At 44.6% G+C, this 21,570-nt stretch overlaps 2 protein-coding genes and 1 long non-coding RNA gene across 5 annotated transcripts in view; all 3 read left to right on the forward strand.

The window, feature by feature from the left end:
• Positions 1–10,905, forward strand: part of LOC119195285 (uncharacterized) — a 31,772-nt gene extending 20,867 nt beyond the window's left edge. Inside the window, exons 5-8 of the mRNA XM_062559840.1 lie at positions 9,525–9,602; positions 9,688–9,716; positions 10,179–10,247; positions 10,365–10,905. Coding sequence (XP_062415824.1) covers positions 9,525–9,602; positions 9,688–9,716; positions 10,179–10,247; positions 10,365–10,493 — 305 coding nt within the window. The 3' untranslated portion in view covers positions 10,494–10,905. The remainder of the gene's footprint in view (positions 1–9,524; positions 9,603–9,687; positions 9,717–10,178; positions 10,248–10,364) is intronic.
• A 6,603-nt stretch (positions 10,906–17,508) lies between these two features.
• Positions 17,509–19,314, forward strand: LOC119195051 (uncharacterized). 2 transcript variants are annotated; one of them, XR_009942823.1, is made up of 5 exons: positions 17,509–17,573; positions 18,010–18,087; positions 18,173–18,201; positions 18,664–18,732; positions 18,850–19,314. It is a non-coding gene; the product is annotated as an uncharacterized LOC119195051 (long non-coding RNA). The 2 variants fall into 2 exon arrangements; XR_009942822.1 differs by lacking the exon at positions 17,509–17,573 and adding an exon at positions 17,685–17,768.
• A 794-nt stretch (positions 19,315–20,108) lies between these two features.
• LOC119195180 (fatty acid-binding protein, brain) lies at positions 20,109–21,352 on the forward strand. 2 transcript variants are annotated; one of them, XM_037449918.2, is made up of 4 exons: positions 20,109–20,269; positions 20,366–20,538; positions 20,752–20,853; positions 21,111–21,352. In XM_037449918.2, the coding sequence occupies exons 1-4, from the start codon at positions 20,197–20,199 to the stop codon at positions 21,159–21,161; spliced, it is 399 nt and encodes a 132-aa protein (XP_037305815.2). In that variant the 5' UTR covers positions 20,109–20,196; the 3' UTR covers positions 21,162–21,352. The 2 variants fall into 2 exon arrangements, with proteins under 2 accessions (XP_037305815.2, XP_062415722.1); XM_062559738.1 differs by having other exon boundaries at positions 20,120–20,538.
• Positions 21,353–21,570: the final 218 nt, after the last annotated feature.

Consider the following 21,570-nt stretch of genomic DNA (forward strand, 5'->3'; position numbering starts at 1 on the left):
TGTTCATTACTCTGCTCTCCTGTTTAAACTTCACTTCATCATCTCAGTATTTGAACTCTGGTCAACAACAATAAAGCTGAATAGAATCTTCAGTCTAAATTGTCGTCTTGTTGCAAAATGGAGCCTTGAGTTTAGGATTCATCTGAAGACACAAGAGGTTTGTATCACTTTTGTCCCTCAGAGGACACAGGAAGTGATTCTGATGCAGTTTGATTCCAACGTGTTGAAGCTTTAGTTGAGTCTTTGAGACGATGTCTCCATGAAGCCTGTGGTTTATGTCTCATCAGTCCTCTGAGACACTGCTGTTTGCTGCTGTTGATGATGGAATCAGCTGTTCTGGTCAGCTGGTCTCTCTCATCCAATAGCAGAGCCACAGCGTTGCATCATCTCCCTTTAAACCCTGAAGTGGTGACGTCACATGACCTCTGATTAAAGATCCACTTCTTCAGGTTTAAGGCCAAAGACGAACCCGTTCAGAACAAAAAGCTGGTACCTGCCACAGTTTGAGGGTCAGACCCCCTGAAGGTGTTTCTCATGTAAGTCGGTCTTAGTTAGAGGTTTAAACCTCTTACCCACATTCTCACCAAGACACGTCTCAGGAAAGCTGCAAAGACAGAAATAGGAACCGACCACAATCAGAGACCACAAGATGCTTCCTGCAAACATTTACCTGAACTGAACACGCTCTGCTTCCTCCATTCTGTTCTCCTTCACTCTGAACTACAACGCACATCATTACAAATAGAACTACAAGTTACAGTTTTTCACTCAGAGGAAATACAACATTTTTGTTTTTGAAAGAGCTCGAGCTCAGTTTAATTTCAAACCACTTTTAAACAGCGTTGCTGTGAATCTATTGTTGTGATATTCCTGCATTTTAATTTGTTTTCAGCCTACACAAAGATCCACACATTTGATGAATATAACGGGTCTTGTCCTGTTTGTCCGTGTTACAGGTACCAGGATCGGTACCAAGTAGGCAGATAATAGGACTCTGTAAACAGAACACAAATGACACACAGCTCTTTCACGTCGTCGCTCCGCAGGATGAGGGAACGTCCCTCGTGACGTTGTGGTCGTGACGTCGGTCTAAAGCGAAATAGAGCGCCGCTCCGCCCCCTGTCGGCTACAGGGTGGAAAGTACATGCTATGCAACTGAATTTAATACGTTTAATAAGGTACATTCATTTCCTCAATGTATGTACCTTATGGGCGCTCCCATCAGACAGAGAGACAGACAGACAGACAGACAGAGAGACAGACAGAGAGACAGACAGAGACAGACAGACTCGCGGGTATCGGGAGCTCGCTCCGCCATTCTTTCAATTCGAAGCTCCGTCAAGAGACCCGCCCCCCTCTGACTCTGATTGGTTTGTTTCAGCTTCACGGCCAATCAAAGCATCGATGGCAGCGAGTATCACCCAATCAGGAGTAGAACAGGACCAGTTTTCACAGAATTCGGGCGGGATTATTTTCACGGGACGCTGCATCGAAGACAACTCGGGAAATACGGGACAAACCCCGTCCCGTGTTGATTCAAAACGGGACGAGCTACTTTATCCTCAAATACGGGTCGGTTCGGTATTTTAAGGGATAACGAGAGACGAGACACAGCTGTGTGAAGGAGGAAGACGCAGCAATGGGCGGGACTCTGAGGACACTACAGGGCCCCCTTCCTCTACGTCAGGGGTGTCAAACTCATTTTCACCGAGGGCCACATCAGCATAATGGCTGTCCTCAAAGGGCCAGATGTAACTTATAAATGTAATCGAATGTAATGTAAAATAAATGTAACTACTCCTTAATGTTAAATAACTCATTATTTATTATAACTTATTCAAGTGACAATTACAGTTGCATAGAAAACATATGTTTGCTTGTTGCTCTAACATAAATCCTTTTAAATTTTGTCAGCTTATGAAAACCCACATAACTCCATTAATGAAGGATCAAACTGTCCAACTGAACAAGAAAAATAACATAAAACTGAGCTGCAAAGAACATGTATGACACATGTAGCATTTTACAAAAAAAGGCTGCACACAGCCTTGCATCCAACAGATGGTTTGATGACAACAACTTGTCTGCATTCACACATAAGACCTGCAAACATTAAATCATTACAACAGCAGCTACACATAAATAATATGTAGTCAACTAAAAATACCAAAATAAAGGTTGACTCAGTTCACAACTATATTGGTCATGTTTTTCGGTTAGTCTTTGATGAGAAGATACTGCGTAGAACAGCATGGAGGTTGTCATCCGTGAGGCGTGATCTGTGCTTGTTGTTGTTCAGATTCATTATGGAAAAAAACTGTTCGCACAGATAGGTGCTCCCAAACATGGACAGAACACGGGCAGCATGAAGTCGAAGCTGTGGCATCAAACCAGGGGGCAGCAGACGGTAAAAGTCCTGGATTGCAGCATCCTGGAACTTTGCTCTCAGGCCACTGTCGCTTTGAAGCTCAATTAGCTCCATCTGAAGGTGTTTGGGTGCAGTGCAGACATCGGTGGTGAAAGGATTGGCAAAGATGTCAAAGCCAGACTGTTGTGCTCTGAAGTCAGAGAAGCGCCGATCAAACTCAGTCTTTAACCTGCTCAGTTTGGTAGCCAACTGAGTATATGAAAAAGTCTCGGGAAATGAGGCTGACATGCTCTGACAAACAGGAAAGTGGACAAGTTTGTCCTGTTTCACTTGCCACATCCGTAAGTCCAATTTACGCTGGAAAGCCGTGATCGTGTCGGACATCTGCGTGATGACTGGTTTGCGTCCCTGCAGCTTCTGATTCAGCTGGGCGAGATGGTCGGTTATGTCACACAACACAGCAAAGTCACACATCCACTTTGGATCTGATAGTTCAGACATGGGTTTTCCTTTACTCTGCATAAAAAGAGCAATGTCTTCCCTGAGCTCAAAAAATCGCTTGAGGACTTTGCTCCTACTCAGCCACCGCACTTCTGTATGGTACAGCACATCCCCGTGTTCCGAGCCCATCTCCAGCAAAAACTGCTGGAACTGACGGTGATTCAGGCCACGCGCCCGAATGAAGTTCACGGTTTTCATGACTGTGGTCACAATGTCCTCCATCCCCAGCACCTTCCCACACAAAGCTTCTTGATGGATAATGCAATGATACGTTATCAGAGGCGTGTAACAGTTCATTTTTAGCATTTTCCCCTTCATTAGTCCAACCAAGCCCACTTTTCCTCCACACATTGCCGGTGCACCGTCTGTAGTTAATCCTACCAAGTTGTCCCACTGCAATGCATTTTTACTTACGGACTTCTCTACCGCATCAAAAATGTCCCGTCCCGTCGTGGTCCCATGCATTGCAGCCACATCCAACAGCTCCTCAGTGATAGAGAGGTCAGACTTTAAGGCTCTAATAAAAATTGATAACTGCGCTGTGTCCGTGTTATCTGTGCTTTCATCAACAGCTAATGAAAAAGCTGTGTAGCTGCGTGTCTCCTCGGCCAGCTGTGTTGTAAGATTTTTAGCTAGTTCCTTCACTCGGTCGGCGATGGTGTTTCTTGATAAACTGACATTTTTAAATGTCTGTAACTGGTCGGGACACACCTGCTCACAGACCTTCAGCATGCACTGCTTCAAAAACGCTCCCTCTGAAAAAGACTTGGAAGCGTGGGCGATTTCTTCAGCCACAATGAAGCTAGCTTTCACCGCGGCCTCGTTTTTGGCTGTGGATTTTATGAACAAACTCTGCTGCCACCGCAGTTTGCTTTTTAATTCTTGGGCAATTTGTTGCTTTTCTTGAAGGCTAACTTTAGCGTACTTAGCTCCGTGTTTGGTGTCAAAATGTCGACGCATGATTGTACTCTTTGACAACCGACACCGCCTCGTAACACAAAAGACATACCGGTCTTTCTCCTTGAAGCACAAACAAGTATTCGCCTTCCCATCTTTCTTGAAACAGTCTTCCGTCTGCATCAACTTTTCTCTTTCCGGACATTTTCGGATCATTATTTATATCTCAATTCCACTCGTTGGCATGGACACTGCCGCGGCTAGCGTAGTCGAAAGGCATTGTGGGAAATGTAGTTTTTGGTCAAAGCGCGCTCTTTTTTTGGATGGAACGCTATTTTTTGGTATTTATTTTTAGACACTCAAAACTTTTAAGCTCTCGCGGGCCACATAAAATGACATGGCGGGCCACATCTGGCCCGCGGGCCTTGAGTTTGACACATGTGCTCTACGTGGTTTACTGAGTTAGACGGATCATTTTCAGGATAAGATGACGTAGATCAGGCTTTTTGGTTCAAGCAGGTTTGGCGAAATCACCATAGCAACACACGGAAAACATGCACAAAGGTGCAGAAAGACACATAGATAAGTGTTTGATCTACTTCTTCCCAATGTGCAGAGAATTGAAAAAAACAAACAAGGACACAATTCAAAGCTGAAAAACACTAGTTTTATTCATATAGGAATCCATGTATTTATTAGATGATTAATTGGTTCAACTTTTCATGATCATGTTCAACCCACAGAGACTGGGCCAGAATACACTGGTAGGATATTTGAAACATGCACTACAAGCTTCCAACAGCAGAGGTCAGCATAGAGTTTGCGATGCATTGAATGAATGAACCTTTTTCCACACAATTGGCTTTAAAAAGCTTCACTGGTTCAGAAAGCTTCACTTTGCCATCACTACCGACAGGGAAAGAGAGAAACTCTGTGAGGCTCGAGGTCAGACAGATTAAGTCACAACATGTCAGGTGACTAACAGGGAAGAAGACGATAACGGACTGACAACCCAAGCCTGCAGGGCCAGGGTTGAACTACAGCCCTTAAAGAGTCCTCATCTGCAGCAGCTGTGTCCTGCTTGGATGAGACAATGAGAGACGTCTGGAGGTGGGACCAAGAAATCACAGACAACGAGCACATGGCCCAACAAAACCAACAGGGTGACAGACACATGAGGGAAGGAGACTTGGGGGGGAAACAGGGAAAAGACAGACGGGGTCAGACGAGGATCCTGACATATACGGCTCTTTCTTCCATTAAATAACTTTAATCCATGGTGTTTACTCTGTAATCCTCTCTACCTGCTCCTGTAGTCATGGATCGTGTGTCGCCTACTTTAAGAGCAGATGGACTAAATAAAATAAAAGTAGGGCTGCATCAGAAAAAAAAAGTCATGATTAAAATCTCTACTTTGTTCCTCATTTGTTTCACTCGTCTCTTTCTCAAATGTCGCTCTCTTTCTTCTCTGTGTGTGTCCTCGTCCTTTTTGCTGTTTGAAAGTGACGTAACTGGAGTTTATTGAGACTTTGTTGCAGAGTTTCAGGGCTTTTTCACACCTGTAGTTTGTTTGCTTTGTTGTGAATCAGGATTCATACGACGTAGCAGCTGCCTCTTTGTTGGTCTGTGTTCACACACAACATTTAACAGCCAAATATTCTAAACAAACAACAAACGTGAGCAAACTGCTCTCTCATTGGTCCAATTCTTGTGTTTCTTTTTGGGGGGGTTGTGGGTGCATGAACCCGTCGGACAGAGAGCAAAACAACAACCCAACAGTCCTCAGCAGCTTTAGCCCGTTAGCAGCTAGCGTGTTAGCTTGTAGCCTGGTAGCTGCTGATGTCACACTCTGATGACCTCTGCCCTCCGATGCTCGCGGCCTCCACCACGCTCACTATTGGTTCTACAAACACCAGCGCTTCACTTCCCCTTCCTCAAACCTCCACCTCTCTTTCTCTCCACCCGCCCCCCCCTCCCTCCTTCTGATTGGCTCCCTCCATGTGAACACCTGAGCGACACGAATGTCGCTAAACGAGAGATTCCAAAGCAACTTAAACTGCAGGAGGCTTCATAACTTTTCATCCATCCTTCTGTTAACTACATTCTCACTAAAACACTCCTCCTTCAGTTCTGAGAAAACGCTGCAGAGATCAAATGAGGAAGCCGCTGACTTTAGAGGACGGACTTCCTGTGTGAAGGACATCGAGTCCACGCTCAGCGTCTCTGCTGCTTAACAATAAACCAACGATGAGTCTCAATGATAAAGTTACTCTTCTTTCTCTCCCAACGTTCCCATCTTCACCCACAGTGACTGAAGAGGAGGAGGGTGATGAGGTGAAGGTGAAGTGCTCTGTGAGGACTGATGGACGGTGTGGACACACAGTGAAGTGGCTCAAAGAGGGAAGTCACACTGAAGTGATGACATCACATGTCTGTTCAGCCTCATTCAGCATTAAAAAAGATCACCTTAAAGCAGAGTCAAAGTTTTATGAGTCACTGAAAATTTAAGAAAATAAAGCGTCTTCAGCTGTAGTTAAAATTCACCAACGTGGTTAAAGAGTGACGTCATCAGGGACATGACTAAGGTGGATGACACCATTCCTTTAGAAAGCCTTTGACCTTTGACCTGTGTGTTCATGCTGTCAATAATCACCATAAATCGGGTATTTGTTCTGAATAAAAACATCTTAAGAAAACAAGCTGCTCTGCTGCAAACATGTATCTTTAGCAGCAGCTTCACACCTTTGACTTCCTCAGTCTTCTTCTTCTTCTTTTTCACTCTGAGACTGAACACGACGGCCCTTAAAGGTTCGCTTGGATGTCGGCGTCACAAATGCATCATGGGAAAGGACTCTTGGACTTGAGACTCAGCGTCTTGGTGCAGTTTGTTTGTTGCTCCATCAGATCATTAAATGCAGAAAGGTGTAACTTTGAGTTCTGAGAGTTGAGTCAAACTGAACTGAATGAGAGGAAACAGTTTGAACCAAAAGGGTTAAATTGTCTCTGGTGTTAAATCCAGATGTTTGATGTCAGTGTGAACTTCACACCTGCTCATGTCCGCCTTAAGAGGGTAAAAAAAGCATCAAGTGACGTATGAGAGACGAGAGGGACGAGGAAGTGACTCTTTATCAACAAGAGGAAGTAGATTCAACATTTGTCTTTAAGACGAAGACGCAGAGAGACGAGTAGAAGACACAGAGAGACGAGTAGAAGACACAGAGAGACGAGTAGAGGACACAGAGAGACGAGTAGAGGACACAGAGAGACGAGTAGAAGACACAGAGAGACGAGTAGAGGACACAGAGAGACGAGTAGAGGACACAGAGAGACGAGTAGAGGACACAGAGAGACGAGTAGAGGACACAGAGAGACGAGTAGAGGACACAGAGAGACGAGAGACGCAGAGGAACCATGGCTGAATTGGGAGGGATTGAAAGCTGTTTGTTCCTGATTGTGATGCTTCAGTTTGCAGGTAAGAACACATAGAATGTGTGTATGACTACAGAAACACTAGAAAGATCATTTACTAATGGATGAATGTTATTTAGAAGCAAAGCTTCATTTAAAGAAGACACACAAGTAGTCTGTTTGTTTCCAGCAGGTGAATCGTGACTTTAATGAACTCTTAGAAACCAACAATGAGGCACATTTGTAAACTGTTGTTGTGTCTAAAATGATCTTCACACTGACACTAAAAGTCATGTTTTATTTCTCCTTGTTCCTTTTACTTCTCTCTCATCTTCTTAGAAGCAGCAGCAGCAAAATCATTTCTCACCCTCACTGTTGAAGATGGAGATGAAGTCACTTTGCCTTGTGACACTGTGACTGAGGACCAGAACAACTGTGACTCTACTGAGTGGCTCTTTGGTCCTTCAAGAAACAGATCATCAGTTGTAGTTCTGGTTAGAAATGGGCAGATTGATAAAAAAGCCAAAGATAAATCAGACAGACTGAGTGTTTCACAGAACTGTTCTCTGGTCATAAAGAAGGTCACAGATGTAGATGTTGGTTATTATTACTGCAGATCAGGAGGACAATATAAAGATGCTTGGGTTGATCTGTCTGTTGTTTCCAGTGAGTATTTACATCATAATGTTTATAAACTGTCGTATCAGATTAATATGATGAAACATTATAATAATAATGATTTTAGTGTTTAAGTTCCTCTTCTTTCTCTCATAATGTCTCCGTCTCCACCAGTGACTGAAGAGACGAACGGAGACGATGTGACGTTAAGATGCTCTGTGAGGACATTTGATCGATGTCCAAACACAGTGAAGTGGACGAATGGTGGTCAAGATGTGGACAAAGACATGAAGACATCACAGTCTCCCTGCTCCACCTCTCTGTCCTTTAAGACTTCTCATGTCTTCTACACATCGAGCTTCACTTCATTGAAGTGTGAAGTGACCGATGGGGACAAAGTGATGCAGTTTTCTCTCAGGAATTCTCCCTCAGGTGATGAAACAGGTGAGAAGATTCTATGAAGGACCTTTAGGACATAAATACTGAGACACACATACATATGAGAAGGTTGTATTTATATTGTTGAACACTTTAATAAGTGAATGTCTTGCATGTGATTACAAAGACATGAACATGTTTCACATCCATTAGCGTCCATGTTTAAATGTGTTTGTATCCGTGTTTCCTTCTATGGACGTTTGCTCTCACATGAGGACGTGAAAGCGTCTCACTAGTGTGGATGAATGAAGTCTCGCTTACAGACTGCAGCTTTTGAACAGCAGAAAGCATCAATCTTACTCATCAGTCGCAGTCCGAGTGCTGTTCAAGTTCAAAGGTCCTCGGCTGGACTCCATTCATCCAACTTGCTTAGGAAGGTTCCTCACTGAGGAGAAGAGCAGATCATGTGATTAACCGTCAGCAAGGACTCATTCATGTAGCAGCCTGGTTCATGGAGGACCACTTTGAAGCTGGTGGTTCATGTCGTCTGCATGAATCACTGTAACAACACATGAAGGCATCTAACAGGCTTCTTTGTGGTCCATCTGTGGAGAAATGAGAGTTTCACCGCTGCAGACTGACGTCACTAACAAGCGTCTCCCGTCACATCGTCATGACGTGGCTTAGTGACAGTGGGGTCGGATTCCCTTAAGACTGTCCTTTCCTACCTCCTCATGAACTATCCTCACCATCTGTCCTTGACCCTGTGACCATTTACACAGAGGTCAAAGAACACTAGTGAGGAACCGTTGGCATCTTCACTCAAAGGATTTGTTCATGTTTCAACTCTTAAATCACATTGTTCTTTAATCATGACGTCAGATACTGATTCTTACTCTACAGTTTGATGCATCTTGTTATTTATTCATTAAGGTCCTTCTGCAACAAAGACCACTAACAAACCTCCAGTGACTGAGACACCTGAGAAGAAGACGACCACAAGTCCACCTGGAAACGAGGAACCAGGGAACTCAAGTAGTGACACAAAACAATTTGTTCACTCTTTAATCATGACGTCAGATACTTGAGTACCGAGAAGTGAACATTCACAGCTAGAAAAGACGTGTTGTGTTCAGATATCAGAGATATATTTTGTAACTTCTGTCATTAAGGTCCTTCTGCAACAACCCCAAATACCACAAGTCCACCTGAAGACAAGACAACAGTGAATCCAGGTAGAGACAGTTCATCTATCAGAGATCATCTATTGATCATCTATCAGAGATCATCTATTGACCATCTATCAGAGATCATCTATTGAGCCCTGTGTCTCTCTCCTGTGTCTCTGTCTCAGTCCTGGTCTCCGTCTCTGTGGGGGCTGCAGCTCTGGTGGCGATCACACTGGGACTCGTCGCATGGAGGAGAACTAAAGGTGACGACATCCACAGATCCAACTGCTACCAACAACACGTTTTAAATGATGCAGCTCAACACCTCCTCTTTTTTTGTCTTTTCAGGGAACAAAACAAAGACGGATGACGAGGCGGTGAGTTTAAAATATGAATAATTCAACTTGTAAACCATCCTGAGTGTAAACATGAAAGAAGGTTTGATCCTAAAAAGATGTAAAACACTGGTGACTTGATGGTGACGACAGTAAAGAGTTGGGCTGCAGCAAAGGTCAAGGATGCAAAGTGAGGAACATGAAGCCAAAGACACAAACGTGATGAGAAACACATGAAAAGCAGCACAAGCCTCTAAAGTGACTCCATCAGTCCCACATGGGCAGCGCTGTGCTTTGTGGCTCATTCACACCTCCATGTTGATGATGGCGTGGATGAGGGATGAAACCATGATGTCTGTGGAGGACAGCGTGGAGCCACGTGATGAGGCCGTGTGAGGCCTTGACCTCATGACCTCCACTAGGAGCCCAGTCACATTGGACTGAGGGAGGAAAGAGGGAGTCAGCGGGTCTCTGAGCAGCCATCTTGTCTCCTCCTCTCTGCAGGCCGACCCTGACGGAGGCGTGGCCTACGCCTCCGTCAGCTTCACCAAGAACACCGCCGGCAGAGCCCAGGTGAGCCGAGCTGGACCAGGTCCAACCGGACCCACGTGTCCCACCGTCTCCTCAGTCCCCAGAGGGAGGACTCTACATGTTGACTTTGGGTTCCTGAGTCTTCCTCTCTCCCTGCAGGCTGCCCTTCATCCTGATGATGAGGATGAAGGTGACGCAGTGACCTACACCACCCTGAAACCCCCCCGTTCCTTCGCTGCAGCTGACCCCGGCGACCTCTACGCCAACGTCAACCGACCAGCCAGATAAGAGGTCACATGACTGTAGCGTGGTGAAGACGTGTTGATGTTTGCAGTGATGCATTGTGGGAGTTCAGGGAAGCAGACGCTTAGAGACACATGCATTCGTTATACTGCGTCCCTGCAGACACACAATGACGCTTTAGGACTTCTTGGCATTTATTGTGTCACCATTTAAGTGAATTTTGCTGTTTTAGTTGTTAAATGTGATTCTGTCGTGTTTTACTGAGTAAAGTTTTCATCTTACTGAAATAAAAATGAATTATGAGCTTAATTCTTATTGTTTCAGCATTTTAATTTCAAATAGAGGTTGAATGAAAAGTGGATTGTTGGCTTTATTAAAATGTCCAACAGAACAGCAGCGTCTCTGCTCTTTGTCTCCAGAGGTCCTTCTCAGCTGCTTTAAAGCACAAACTGACCACAACCAACCACTCGGCCTCTTAAAGGTCCATTACTTGGTCGACTGAGGTGTCTTTTTTCTCCGGATTGATCCGTCTGACGCTGTTCTGTCAGCCTCAGGTCCCTCTGCGCTCACCTTTGATTGATGACATCATCCAGTGACTTTTAGGTCATTTGTTGTGTACAGAAACTCTTTTGTTTACAGTGGAGACAACTCACTGTCACTGCGACAGAGGTCCAATCCCTTTCCCTTCTGGGGTCCAACTCCTGCTGTCAATCATGACCTGACTGCTTATAAAGGTCAGCACCGGACCCAAGAACAGCGCCACCCAGTGTGCACATGAAGGAACGACTTTAGAAGGCAAAGAGAGAGTCTGAGATCAAAGATTCATGTTTTCAGATCCGATGGAGAAGAGAAAAGTGAAAGAAGAAAGTAACAAAGGAATATTTAATGTTTAAAGAGACAGAAGAAAAACAGAGTGAAGGATGGAGGGAGATGTGATGCGTTTATCTGTGAATGTACTAAATAAACTACAGCTGCAGCTCGTAAGCAAAGGGAATAAAAGGTACAACATCTGTCTGTGATGTAGAACAACACATTGTACTCCATGACGGTCTGACCGGAGTAAAGCACGTGACTAAATGCCACATGTATGACACGTGACCTCTGCTGGATATCAGAAACACATCTGGAAGAAGACAGGAAGCCACCGTGTTTGTGGACGAGAGACAACATTCTGAACCATAGGGCCCCTGATTGGGCCCCGAGCTCCACCTAGAGGGCCGAACTGGGTATAACATGTAAAGAGATATTAGTTATCCATGACACGCTATACAGCGTCCTGCCACTCGGTGGCGCTAACGCGTCAGTCAGTTGTTTAAACCTCCAAATCAGCAGAAACAAGAGTGATGAAAGTATTTTGAAAGAAGACATGAGACATGACATGAGTTGTTAAAATGGAGGAAAGTGGTGCCAAACCCTCCCAAAAGTCCAATTGTGTGAAAGTCCCCCCCTGACTGCATTAAGTGGTCTCTGTAAACGGAGGTGATGAGGTGCAGAGCCCAGTCAGTGGAGTGTGGACCATCGCTCTCCAACGAGGCCCTGAAGCCCAAATCAAAGCCTCACGTGGAAGCCAAAGATCCACCGCTTTTAAAAGGAAGGAAAATGGTAGTTTGATTTCCTCTAACAACGTTGGCAATAGGCAGGCCAATTCTGTCACTTGTCTTGTGTAATTATTACTTAATTATGGATATTATATCTCAATAAAAATAATTTCATGCCCCATCCCATGTGTCCACAAGTACCTCAATATCCTGTCATAACAAACCTGTACAATCACTGCCCCTTCCTCTGTAAATCACTTCCCACATTCCAGATAAGTCTCTATGATATATATATATATATATATCTTCTATTAATTCTTCTGCTAGTATGATCACAAACATACATGCACAAAGGTGCAGAAAGACACAGATAAGTGTTTGTTCTACTTCTTCCCGATTTACAAAACTGAAAAACACAAACAAGGGCACAATTCAAACCTGAAAAACAATAGTTGTATTCATATAGGAATCCATGTATTTATTAGATGATTTATTGGTTCAACTTTTCATAATCATGTTCAACCCACAGAGAGTCGGCCAAAGTATACTGGTAGTCTATTTGAAACATGGACTACAAGTTTTCATCAGCAGACGTCATCATAGAGTCTGCGATGCATTGAATGAATGAACCTTTTTCCGATACAATTGGCTTTAAAAAGCTTCACTGGTTCAGAAAGCTTCACTTTGCCATCACTAGAAAATGGGCCCCAGATGCAGAAGAAGTCCCTCATCTCACCGACTGGAAACTCTACACGTGACTTAAAGCCATCGGCGCCACGACAGAAACCTTTGACCCCGGCGGTGTCACGGTTTGGTTCACCTTCCTGTTTTATTTTGTAGTTTCATGTCTCTTGTGTTCCTGGGTAACTTCACTTCCTGCCTTGTCGTGTGATTGACTGATTGTTTCCACCTGTGTCCAATCACCTGCACCCCCCTAGTGTATTGAAGCCCTGTGGGCCTCTTGTCCCTTGTTGCGTCATTGTCTAAGTTAATGTCTAAGTCTACCTGTCGTTGGTGCACGTCTTCAGTTTATTAAAGAACACTTCTAGACATCCTGCATTTGAGTCCTCCCTTCAAACTTCCCGGCCCCAGGACTCCCGTCTCCAGCCACGTCCCCTGATCATGCCCCCTCCCTCCCGTCCCTTGGTCCTCTCCCCCCCACCCCTGCGGGCCGTCTGGAATCCGGCCCTTGAGGGGGGGGTGGGGTCAGGGGTTGGACCGGCGCCTACACTGCTGTTACCTTCTGGCTCCTGGAACACAACAGATGATGGATGATTACGGCAATTAAAGGTTTTTACACAAAAAGGTTTAATCCATAACTTTAAACCAGGCTTTTCAAAAGAAGGCACAAATAACATAAATATGTTCATTGTTGGCATGATATTTTATTTAGTTGGGACATATTTATGTTGGTATTTAGGACACTAGGTGGCAGTAATTAGATGCACTTGGTTTGTAAATGAGGGGCACAGGTGACACAGGTAGAGGGAGCACAGAGTTCTCACCAGACCACAGATCATAGACCAACAGATCAAAATCAACCCGTATGTTCATCTGATTATAGTTTTTACTTAAAAAAAAAAAAACAATCCTCCACTGCAATAATCACTGTAGAGTCTTTGTGTGTCTGTGTAATAACGTCACTTCTACCTGTGCATGATGGCAAGGATTCAATTGTTGGAAAGAAGGCTGAAGGTGCAGCAAAACAAAGATTACAGCATCTACAGCATCAGAATCCATCTCAGCACTGGTTTCAGACCCTTTATTTATAACTGTGTCATATTCAGCTTTTTCCTCCATTAAATAACTTTAATCCATGGTGTTTACTCTGTAATCCTCTCTACCTGCTCCTGTAGTCATGGCCTCCTCATTGAAAATGTCAGGCTCATCATTTTATCAGCTGCTCAAAAGCTACAAAGAAACATTAAGATCAAGTTTGAGTTTTGTTATCAATATTTGCAAAGTCTGGATCGCCATATATTTTATACTATAGAAATGAGTGCTGTCAAACGATTAAAATATTTAATCACGATTAATTGCAAATTTGTATCTATTCTAAATGTCTCTTCATTTATTTTTTTCCATCATTTTTTCTTCATTTTAATGCTCTTAGCAAATGTTTTATTTTACAGAAAAACAACATTGCCAAACAGGACGGAACAAAATAAAATGATGAAGTGGACATTTGAGGTAAACAAGGACTCAGCGTATAGTGCAGTTAAACCAGGGTTTAATATTGAACAAAGCAGTCGGGCCTTATTTCAGAACCAATGAAACGTAACAGTGAGGTCACCAATAAAAGGTGAGCTACTACTTCTTTGCTTTCAGCAGCTCCTCAGACAGACAGACATGTGGACATTTTCATTATCAGTCATCCACCCCCCCCCCAAAAAACAAAAAAAAGAAACGTTAGTCTCGCGATAAAAGAATTGACGTCGTTAAAAGCATGTTTAACTGACAGCCCTAATTATAATATTCTCCCGATTACAGACCCCAGGCCTCCACTTAGTGGGTTTAAATAGAGGAATAAAGTTGTATCAACACTCGCATCTGATCAATACACAACTAACAAATGAATTCAGTAGAATTCTAACTCTTTTGACAATATTTATTGTCACGTAACAAAGAACTGAACATATATGTGTGACTGTAAATATAAATAATGTTCTCTCAATTAACCAAATAAATGTAGGGATGCATTAAAAAAAAAAATCATGATTAAAAGCTCTAATGTGCCCCGTCACATTTAGACCACAACCTTCTTTTTTCAACTTCTGGTCCAGATGGGACGTCTTCTGGATCCGGACCGCGGCCACCAGTTAGTGATTCTAACCAAGACACATTATTTTATGTTTAGTTAATATTTCAACAGGGCCACTTTGTACTTGAAATTTAGGCCCTGGGGTCAAAAAGGTTAAAACCCCAGTGTTAGACTGAACATGACGGGCCCTTGATGGTTCACTTGTTCAGGTGAAGAAACAACAACAACAACAACAACAACAACAACAGTACGAGGAGGAACCGATTTAATTTAAATTTAAAGTGGAACATGTTTTTCTCTCAGCCTTAAATATCTCATGCTGCTGAAGTGAAGCCCGTCTTCCTAAATTAAATGAAATAAGATCTTCTCCATCTGTTCTTTATAAAGACACAAGCAGGACGTCCCCCGTAAGACAGACCGTCTCATTTCAGAGACCTTTAGGTTCAGCCTTAACGGTTGGAGGACGCAGAAGGTCGTGAAGGTCTTACAAGGATGCAGACTGGGGAATTGAGACGCAGCCAAGCAGCTAAAAGTGATGCAATCTGAGTCTGTGTGTGTGTCCTCGTCCTTATTGCTGTTTGAAAGTGACGTAGCTTCACTTCCCCTTCCTCTAACCTCCACCTCTCTTTCTCTCCATCCGCCCCCCTCCCTCCTTCTGATTGGCTCCCTCCATGTGAACACCTGAGCGACGCAAAGGTCGCGACACGAGAGAATCCAAAGCAACTTAAACTGCAGGATGCTTCATCACTTTTAAAGTCACTGAACTGTTAAACACAAATGACAGAAAGCACACAGAGATTCATGTAGAATGTAATATGAAACAGAGCATCGAGCATAAAAACCAGGACCCTCCTCTGTGTTTGAGTCCTTTAAGGACTACAAAGTGAGGACTGTCCTCATGTGTCCGTCTCGTCTTCGTCACAGACTCAAACCTGCAGAGCTCTGCTGCTGTTACCCACATTCTCACCAAAACACTTCTCCTTCAGTTCTGAGAAAACGCTGCAAAGATCAAATGAGGAAGCCGCTGACTTTAGAGGACGGACTTCCTGTGTGAAGGACGTGGAGTCCACGCTCAGCGTCTCCACTGCGTCCATGTTGAAGAAGCAGCAGACGCTTTGAGGGCTGAGAGAGAGAAGCACGATGGCTGAACTCAGGTGGATTATGATGTCTTCATTGGTGATGCTGCAGGTGTTGAGCTGTACAGGTAAGTCTGCAGCTTCTGTTTAACGTCACCAGGAGTCTTCTGGAGTCTGTGAGACGGAATGAAGGAGACGCATCTACAAACACATCTGCAATTATTACAACACTTTACGCTCATGTTTACTGTATTTTTCTGTATTTCTCAACAGTAACATCTGTAGAAGCTTCATCCGTCACTGTGAGAGATGGAAATAAAGTCACTTTTCCTTGTAAGAGTGTGATTCCTGATCAGAAGAAGTGTAACGGTACTACGTGGCTCTTCAGTAGTTCAGGAAGTACAGCAGCATTAGTAGCGCTGTTTGAACTTGGGGAGATGAAAGAAGGAGACAAAGTTGGATCAGACAGACTGAATGTTACAGAGAAATGTTCTCTGGTTATAAAGAAGGTCAAAGGTCAGGATGCTGGTGATTACACCTGCAGACAGTTTGAATCAGGAGGAGGAAAACAAGTAGGAAAAGACGTCGTTCATCATCTGTCTGTTGATACCAGTGAGTATTCACATCATAATGTTGTCAAACTGTCTTGTTGGAACAATGTGCTGAAAGATGAAAGTCCTTAAAGAGGAGGAGGGTGATGAGGTGAAGGTGAAGTGCTCTGTGAGGACTGATGGACGGTGTGGACACACAGTGAAGTGGCTCAAAGAGGGAAGTCACACTGAAGTGATGACATCACATGTCTGTTCAGCCTCATTCAGCATTAAAAAAGATCACCTTAAAGCAGAGTCAAAGTATTATGAGTCACTGAGATGTCAAGTGATTGATAGTCAAAGTGCAGAAAGTCATCAGTTCTCCTTCAGGTGTCCTCAGTCAGGTGAGAACATGATGAGCTGCTTAAAGTCACATGAGGATCATCACTCAAAGGATTTGTTCATGTTTCAGCTCTTAAATCACATTGTTCTTTAATCATGACGTCAGATACTGATTCTTACTCTACAGTTTGATGCATCTTGTTATTTATTCATTAAGGTCCTTCTGCAACAAAGACCACTAACAAACCTCCAGTGACTGAGACACCTGAGAAGAAGACGACCACAAGTCCACCTGAAGACAAGGAATCAGTGGATCCAGGTAGAGACACAAACCTCTCAGAGGATCACAGAGTATTTGATCATATTTGACCTTTTAAATCACATCACTCTTTAATCATGATGTCAGATACTTGAGTTCTTTTCTAACTGTTCAGTTTGATTCATTTTTATATTTTGTTCATCCAGGTGATGATGCAACAAAGACGACCAAGAAGGAAGAAGGTAGAGACTGAGCAGATGAGAACTTCATTGACTTTGTTCAGATAGCAGAGATATATTGTGTTTTTCATCAAGGTCCTTCTGTAACAAAGACGACTAACAAACCTCCAGTGACTAAGACACCTGAGAAGAAGACGACCACAAGTTCACCTGGAAACGAGGAACCAGGGAACTCAGGTAGTGACACAAAACAATTAGTTCACTCTTTAATCATGACGTCAGATACTTGAGTACCGAGAAGTGAACTACATTCACAGCTAGAAAAGACGTGTTGTGTTCAGATATCAGAGATATATTTTGTAACTTCTGTCATTAAGATCCTTCTGCAACAACCCCAAATACCACAAGTCCACCTGAAGACAAGAAACCAGTGACTCCAGGTAGAGTCTGTTCATCTATCAGAGATCATCTATTGATCATGAATCTTGTGACAGAGTCTCCGTCTCTGTGGGGGCTGCAGCTTCAGTTTGATTCATTTTTATATTTTGTTCATCCAGGTGATGATGCAACAAAGACGACCACAAGTCCACCTGTAAAAGAGGAATCAGGGAACTCAGGTGGTAATAATCACAAAGGTATTTGTTCATTATTTATCTTATAAATTACATCTCTCATTAATAATGAGTAGAAAAAAACTGCATTCACTGCGAGTAGAAATCCTGCTGTGTTAGAGATAAGACACAATCTATTACAGAGATCATCTATTGATCATCTATCAGCGATCATCTATTGATGATCTATCAGAGATCATCTATTGACCATCTATCAGAGATCATCTATTGAACCCTGTGTCTCTCTCCTGTGTCTCTGTCTCAGTCCTGGTCTCCGTCTCTGTGGGGGCTGCAGCTCTGGTGGCGATCACACTGGGACTCGTCGCATGGAGGAGAACTAAAGGTGACGACATCAACAGATCCAACTGCTACCAACAACACGTTTTAAATGATGCAGCTCAACACCTCCTCTTTTTTTGTCTTTTCAGGGAACAAAACAAAGACGGATGACGAGGCGGTGAGTTTAAAATATGAATAATTCAACTTGTAAACCATCCTGAGTGTAAACATGAAAGAAGGTTTGATCCTAAAAAGATGTAAAACACTGGTGACTTGATGGTGACGACAGTAAAGAGTTGGGCTGCAGCAAAGGTCAAGGATGCAAAGTGAGGAACATGAAGCCAAAGACACAAACGTGATGAGAAACACATGAAAAGCAGCACAAGCCTCTAAAGTGACTCCATCAGTCCCACATGGGCAGCGCTGTGCTTTGTGGCTCATTCACACCTCCATGTTGATGATGGCGTGGATGAGGGATGAAACCATGGTGTCTGTGGAGGACAGCGTGGAGCCACGTGATGAGGCCGTGTGAGGCCTTGACCTCATGACCTCCACTAGGAGCCCAGTCACATTGGACTGAGGGAGGAGAGAGGGAGTCAGCGGGTCTCTGAGCAGCCATCTTGTCTCCTCCTCTCTGCAGGCCGACCCTGAAGGAGGCGTGGCCTACGCCTCCGTCAGCTTCACCAAGAACACCGCCGGCAGAGCCCAGGTGAGCCGAGCTGGACCAGGTCCAACCGGACCCACGTGTCCCACCGTCTCCTCAGTCCCCAGAGGGAGGACTCTACATGTTGACTTTGGGTTCCTGAGTCTTCCTCTCTCCCTGCAGGCTGCCCTTCATCCTGATGATGAGGATGAAGGTGACGCAGTGACCTACACCACCCTGAAACCCCCCCGTTCCTCCGCTGCAGCTGACCCCGGCGACCTCTACGCCACCGTCAACCGACCAGCCAGATAAGAGGTCACATGACTGTAGCGTGGTGAAGACGTGTTGATGTTTGCAGTGATGCATTGTGGGAGTTCAGGGAAGCAGACGCTTAGAGACACATGCATTCGTTATACTGCGTCCCTGCAGACACACAATGACGCTTTAGGACTTCTTGGCATTTATTGTGTCACCATTTAAGTGAATTTTGCTGTTTTAGTTGTTAAATGTGATTCTGTCGTGTTTTAACTGAGTAAAGTTTTCAGCTTACTGGGATAGAAATAAATTTTGAGCTTAATTCTTATTGTTTCAGCATTTTAATTTCAAATAAAGGTTGAATGAAAAGTGGATTGTTGGCTTTATTAAAATGTCCAACAGAACAGCAGCGTCTCTGCTCTTTGTCTCCAGAGGTCCTTCTCAGCTGCTTTAAAGCACAAACTGTTTCATGTTTAAAGAGACAGAAGAAAAACGGAGGTTTTGAATGAGGTTAAAAAAACCTCCAGAATCCAGAGAGGAAAGAAGCTGAAGTTTGGTGATTTAAGAACCTTCGGATGTTTAGTCACATGATCAACATGATGAAGACACTACAGGTGAGGAGGTTTAAAGAAGTAAAGAGTAGAAATCACCATGAAACTTCACCAGTTCATCATTAATTGGAGCATTGATTCAGATGTTTGAATGAACTCTGAAAGGTGAGTTTGTTGACAGATGAAACTCATCTAATCAAAGTCACTTTTCTTCTTTTCAAACTCACACACACACACACACACACACACACACACACACACACACACACACAGTAATTAGTGTGTGTGTTGAGCATGAACAAATCGCAGTGTGGTTGTTAACGGCGATTTGGACAAAGAGCTGTCAGACGGACTGATTCTGCTTCGCTGCAGTGGAACACGACACATTCCACTCAGGGGGAGGCCCGGCCCCCAAGACGGGGGGGGGGGGGGGGGGGCATGGCCAGCACACACTTGATCCCCCCTCCTCCCCCATGAATGAGAATCATTACATCATCCTGCATACAAATGAGCTTATTTAGCCTCTTTGCCTCTTTCTTTCTTCTCCTCCCACTCCGAGGGTCCGACCGACTTTGACCCACTTTGAACACCCAATCACAGCCAGGGAGGGTGTGGGCGGGGCCACCGGCATGCCGTGGATAATAGCAGGAGGGGGGGGGACTCCTGCAGAAGCCGCAGCTCGTCCTCAGTCTGCTCCGGACGTTTCCCCCCGTAAGACGCCATCATGGTCGACGCCTTCTGCGCCACTTGGAAGCTGGTGGACAGCGACAACTTCGACGAGTACATGAAAGCTCTGGGTGAGTGGGGGCCGCCTTCCATCCGGGTCCCCTTTTCATTCCCTTCACTCACATCTAACCCCCCCCCCCTCCCTCCCTTCTTCTCTCCCTGGTCAGGCGTGGGCTTTGCCACCCGGCAGGTGGGCAACGTCACCAAGCCGACCGTCATCATCAGCCAGGACGGCGACAAGGTGGTGGTCCGCACCCAGAGCACCTTCAAGAACACGGAGATCTCCTTCAAGCTGGGGGAGGAGTTCGACGAGACCACCGCCGACGACAGGAGCTGCAAAGTAAGGCGGCAGCGGGAAGCCGTGGAGGCTCCACGCCGACGTGTCCCGGGGACGAGTGTCCCTCAGTAGCTCAGAGGGCTTTTATTTCAAATGACCCCAAAGATGAAAGTGACGGCGTCTGCAGGAGGAGGAGGAGGAGGAGGAGGAGGAGATGTTCCTCTGAGGAGGCCCGAAGGAGCTCGCTCACCGCTCTCTCCTCCTTTTGTCTCTCAGTCCACGGTGACCATGGAGGGGGACAAGCTGGTCCACGTCCAGAAGTGGGACGGCAAGGAGACCAAGTTCGTCAGGGAGATCAAGGACGGCAAGTTGGTCATGGTGAGTGGAACGCACCCCGACCACACACACACACACACCTGTCTACACACACTGCACAAAGTGTGTGTGTCATTGTGGGGACGTTGTGTATTATTGGAATATGACAAACAACACATAAATGGAGTCTTGCAGTATTTAGGAGGTTTCCTGTCCTGTCTTTTCTCTCATTCTTCTGTTTGCTCTCAGAGGAAAACAGTCATTCAAATAAGACCAGTGTTTTTTTAAGTTGAGTCCTAAACGCCGTCTCTCCTCTGCAGAATCTGACCTTTGAGGACATCCACGCGGTGCGCAGCTACGAGAAGGCCTGAGAGCCTGAGAGCCTCCCGGCCAGGAAGTGCTGATTGTATTAATTATTATTGACTGTACGCTTCTCTTTGCACTTCATCCTCCTCGGCATGAACGTCTTTTTTTTACACGTGAAAACATTTCCGTCGTCATGAATTGATCGTCTTTGTAACCCTGTGTGAAACAAAAAAAAATAAAGAAAACACAGAGCCAATGTCTGCTTCTTCTCTTGTGATTCGATGGTTTCATTATCAGACTTTTACCGAATGAATCAGTGAAAATATCATTTCATTATGAGTCTTCCATCATTCAGAGTTATGCTTTGTCAGTAGTCTGTTCTTAAAGGGCCAGTACACCCAAACGGTCTCACGTTCTGCTGCAGCCAACAGCAATATTTGGGGGGGGGTCAAAATACCACTACAAGTAAACAGC

The sequence above is a fragment of the Pungitius pungitius genome, chromosome 20 (genome assembly GCF_949316345.1).
Source record: "Pungitius pungitius chromosome 20, fPunPun2.1, whole genome shotgun sequence".
Taxonomy (NCBI): domain Eukaryota; kingdom Metazoa; phylum Chordata; class Actinopteri; order Perciformes; family Gasterosteidae; genus Pungitius; species Pungitius pungitius.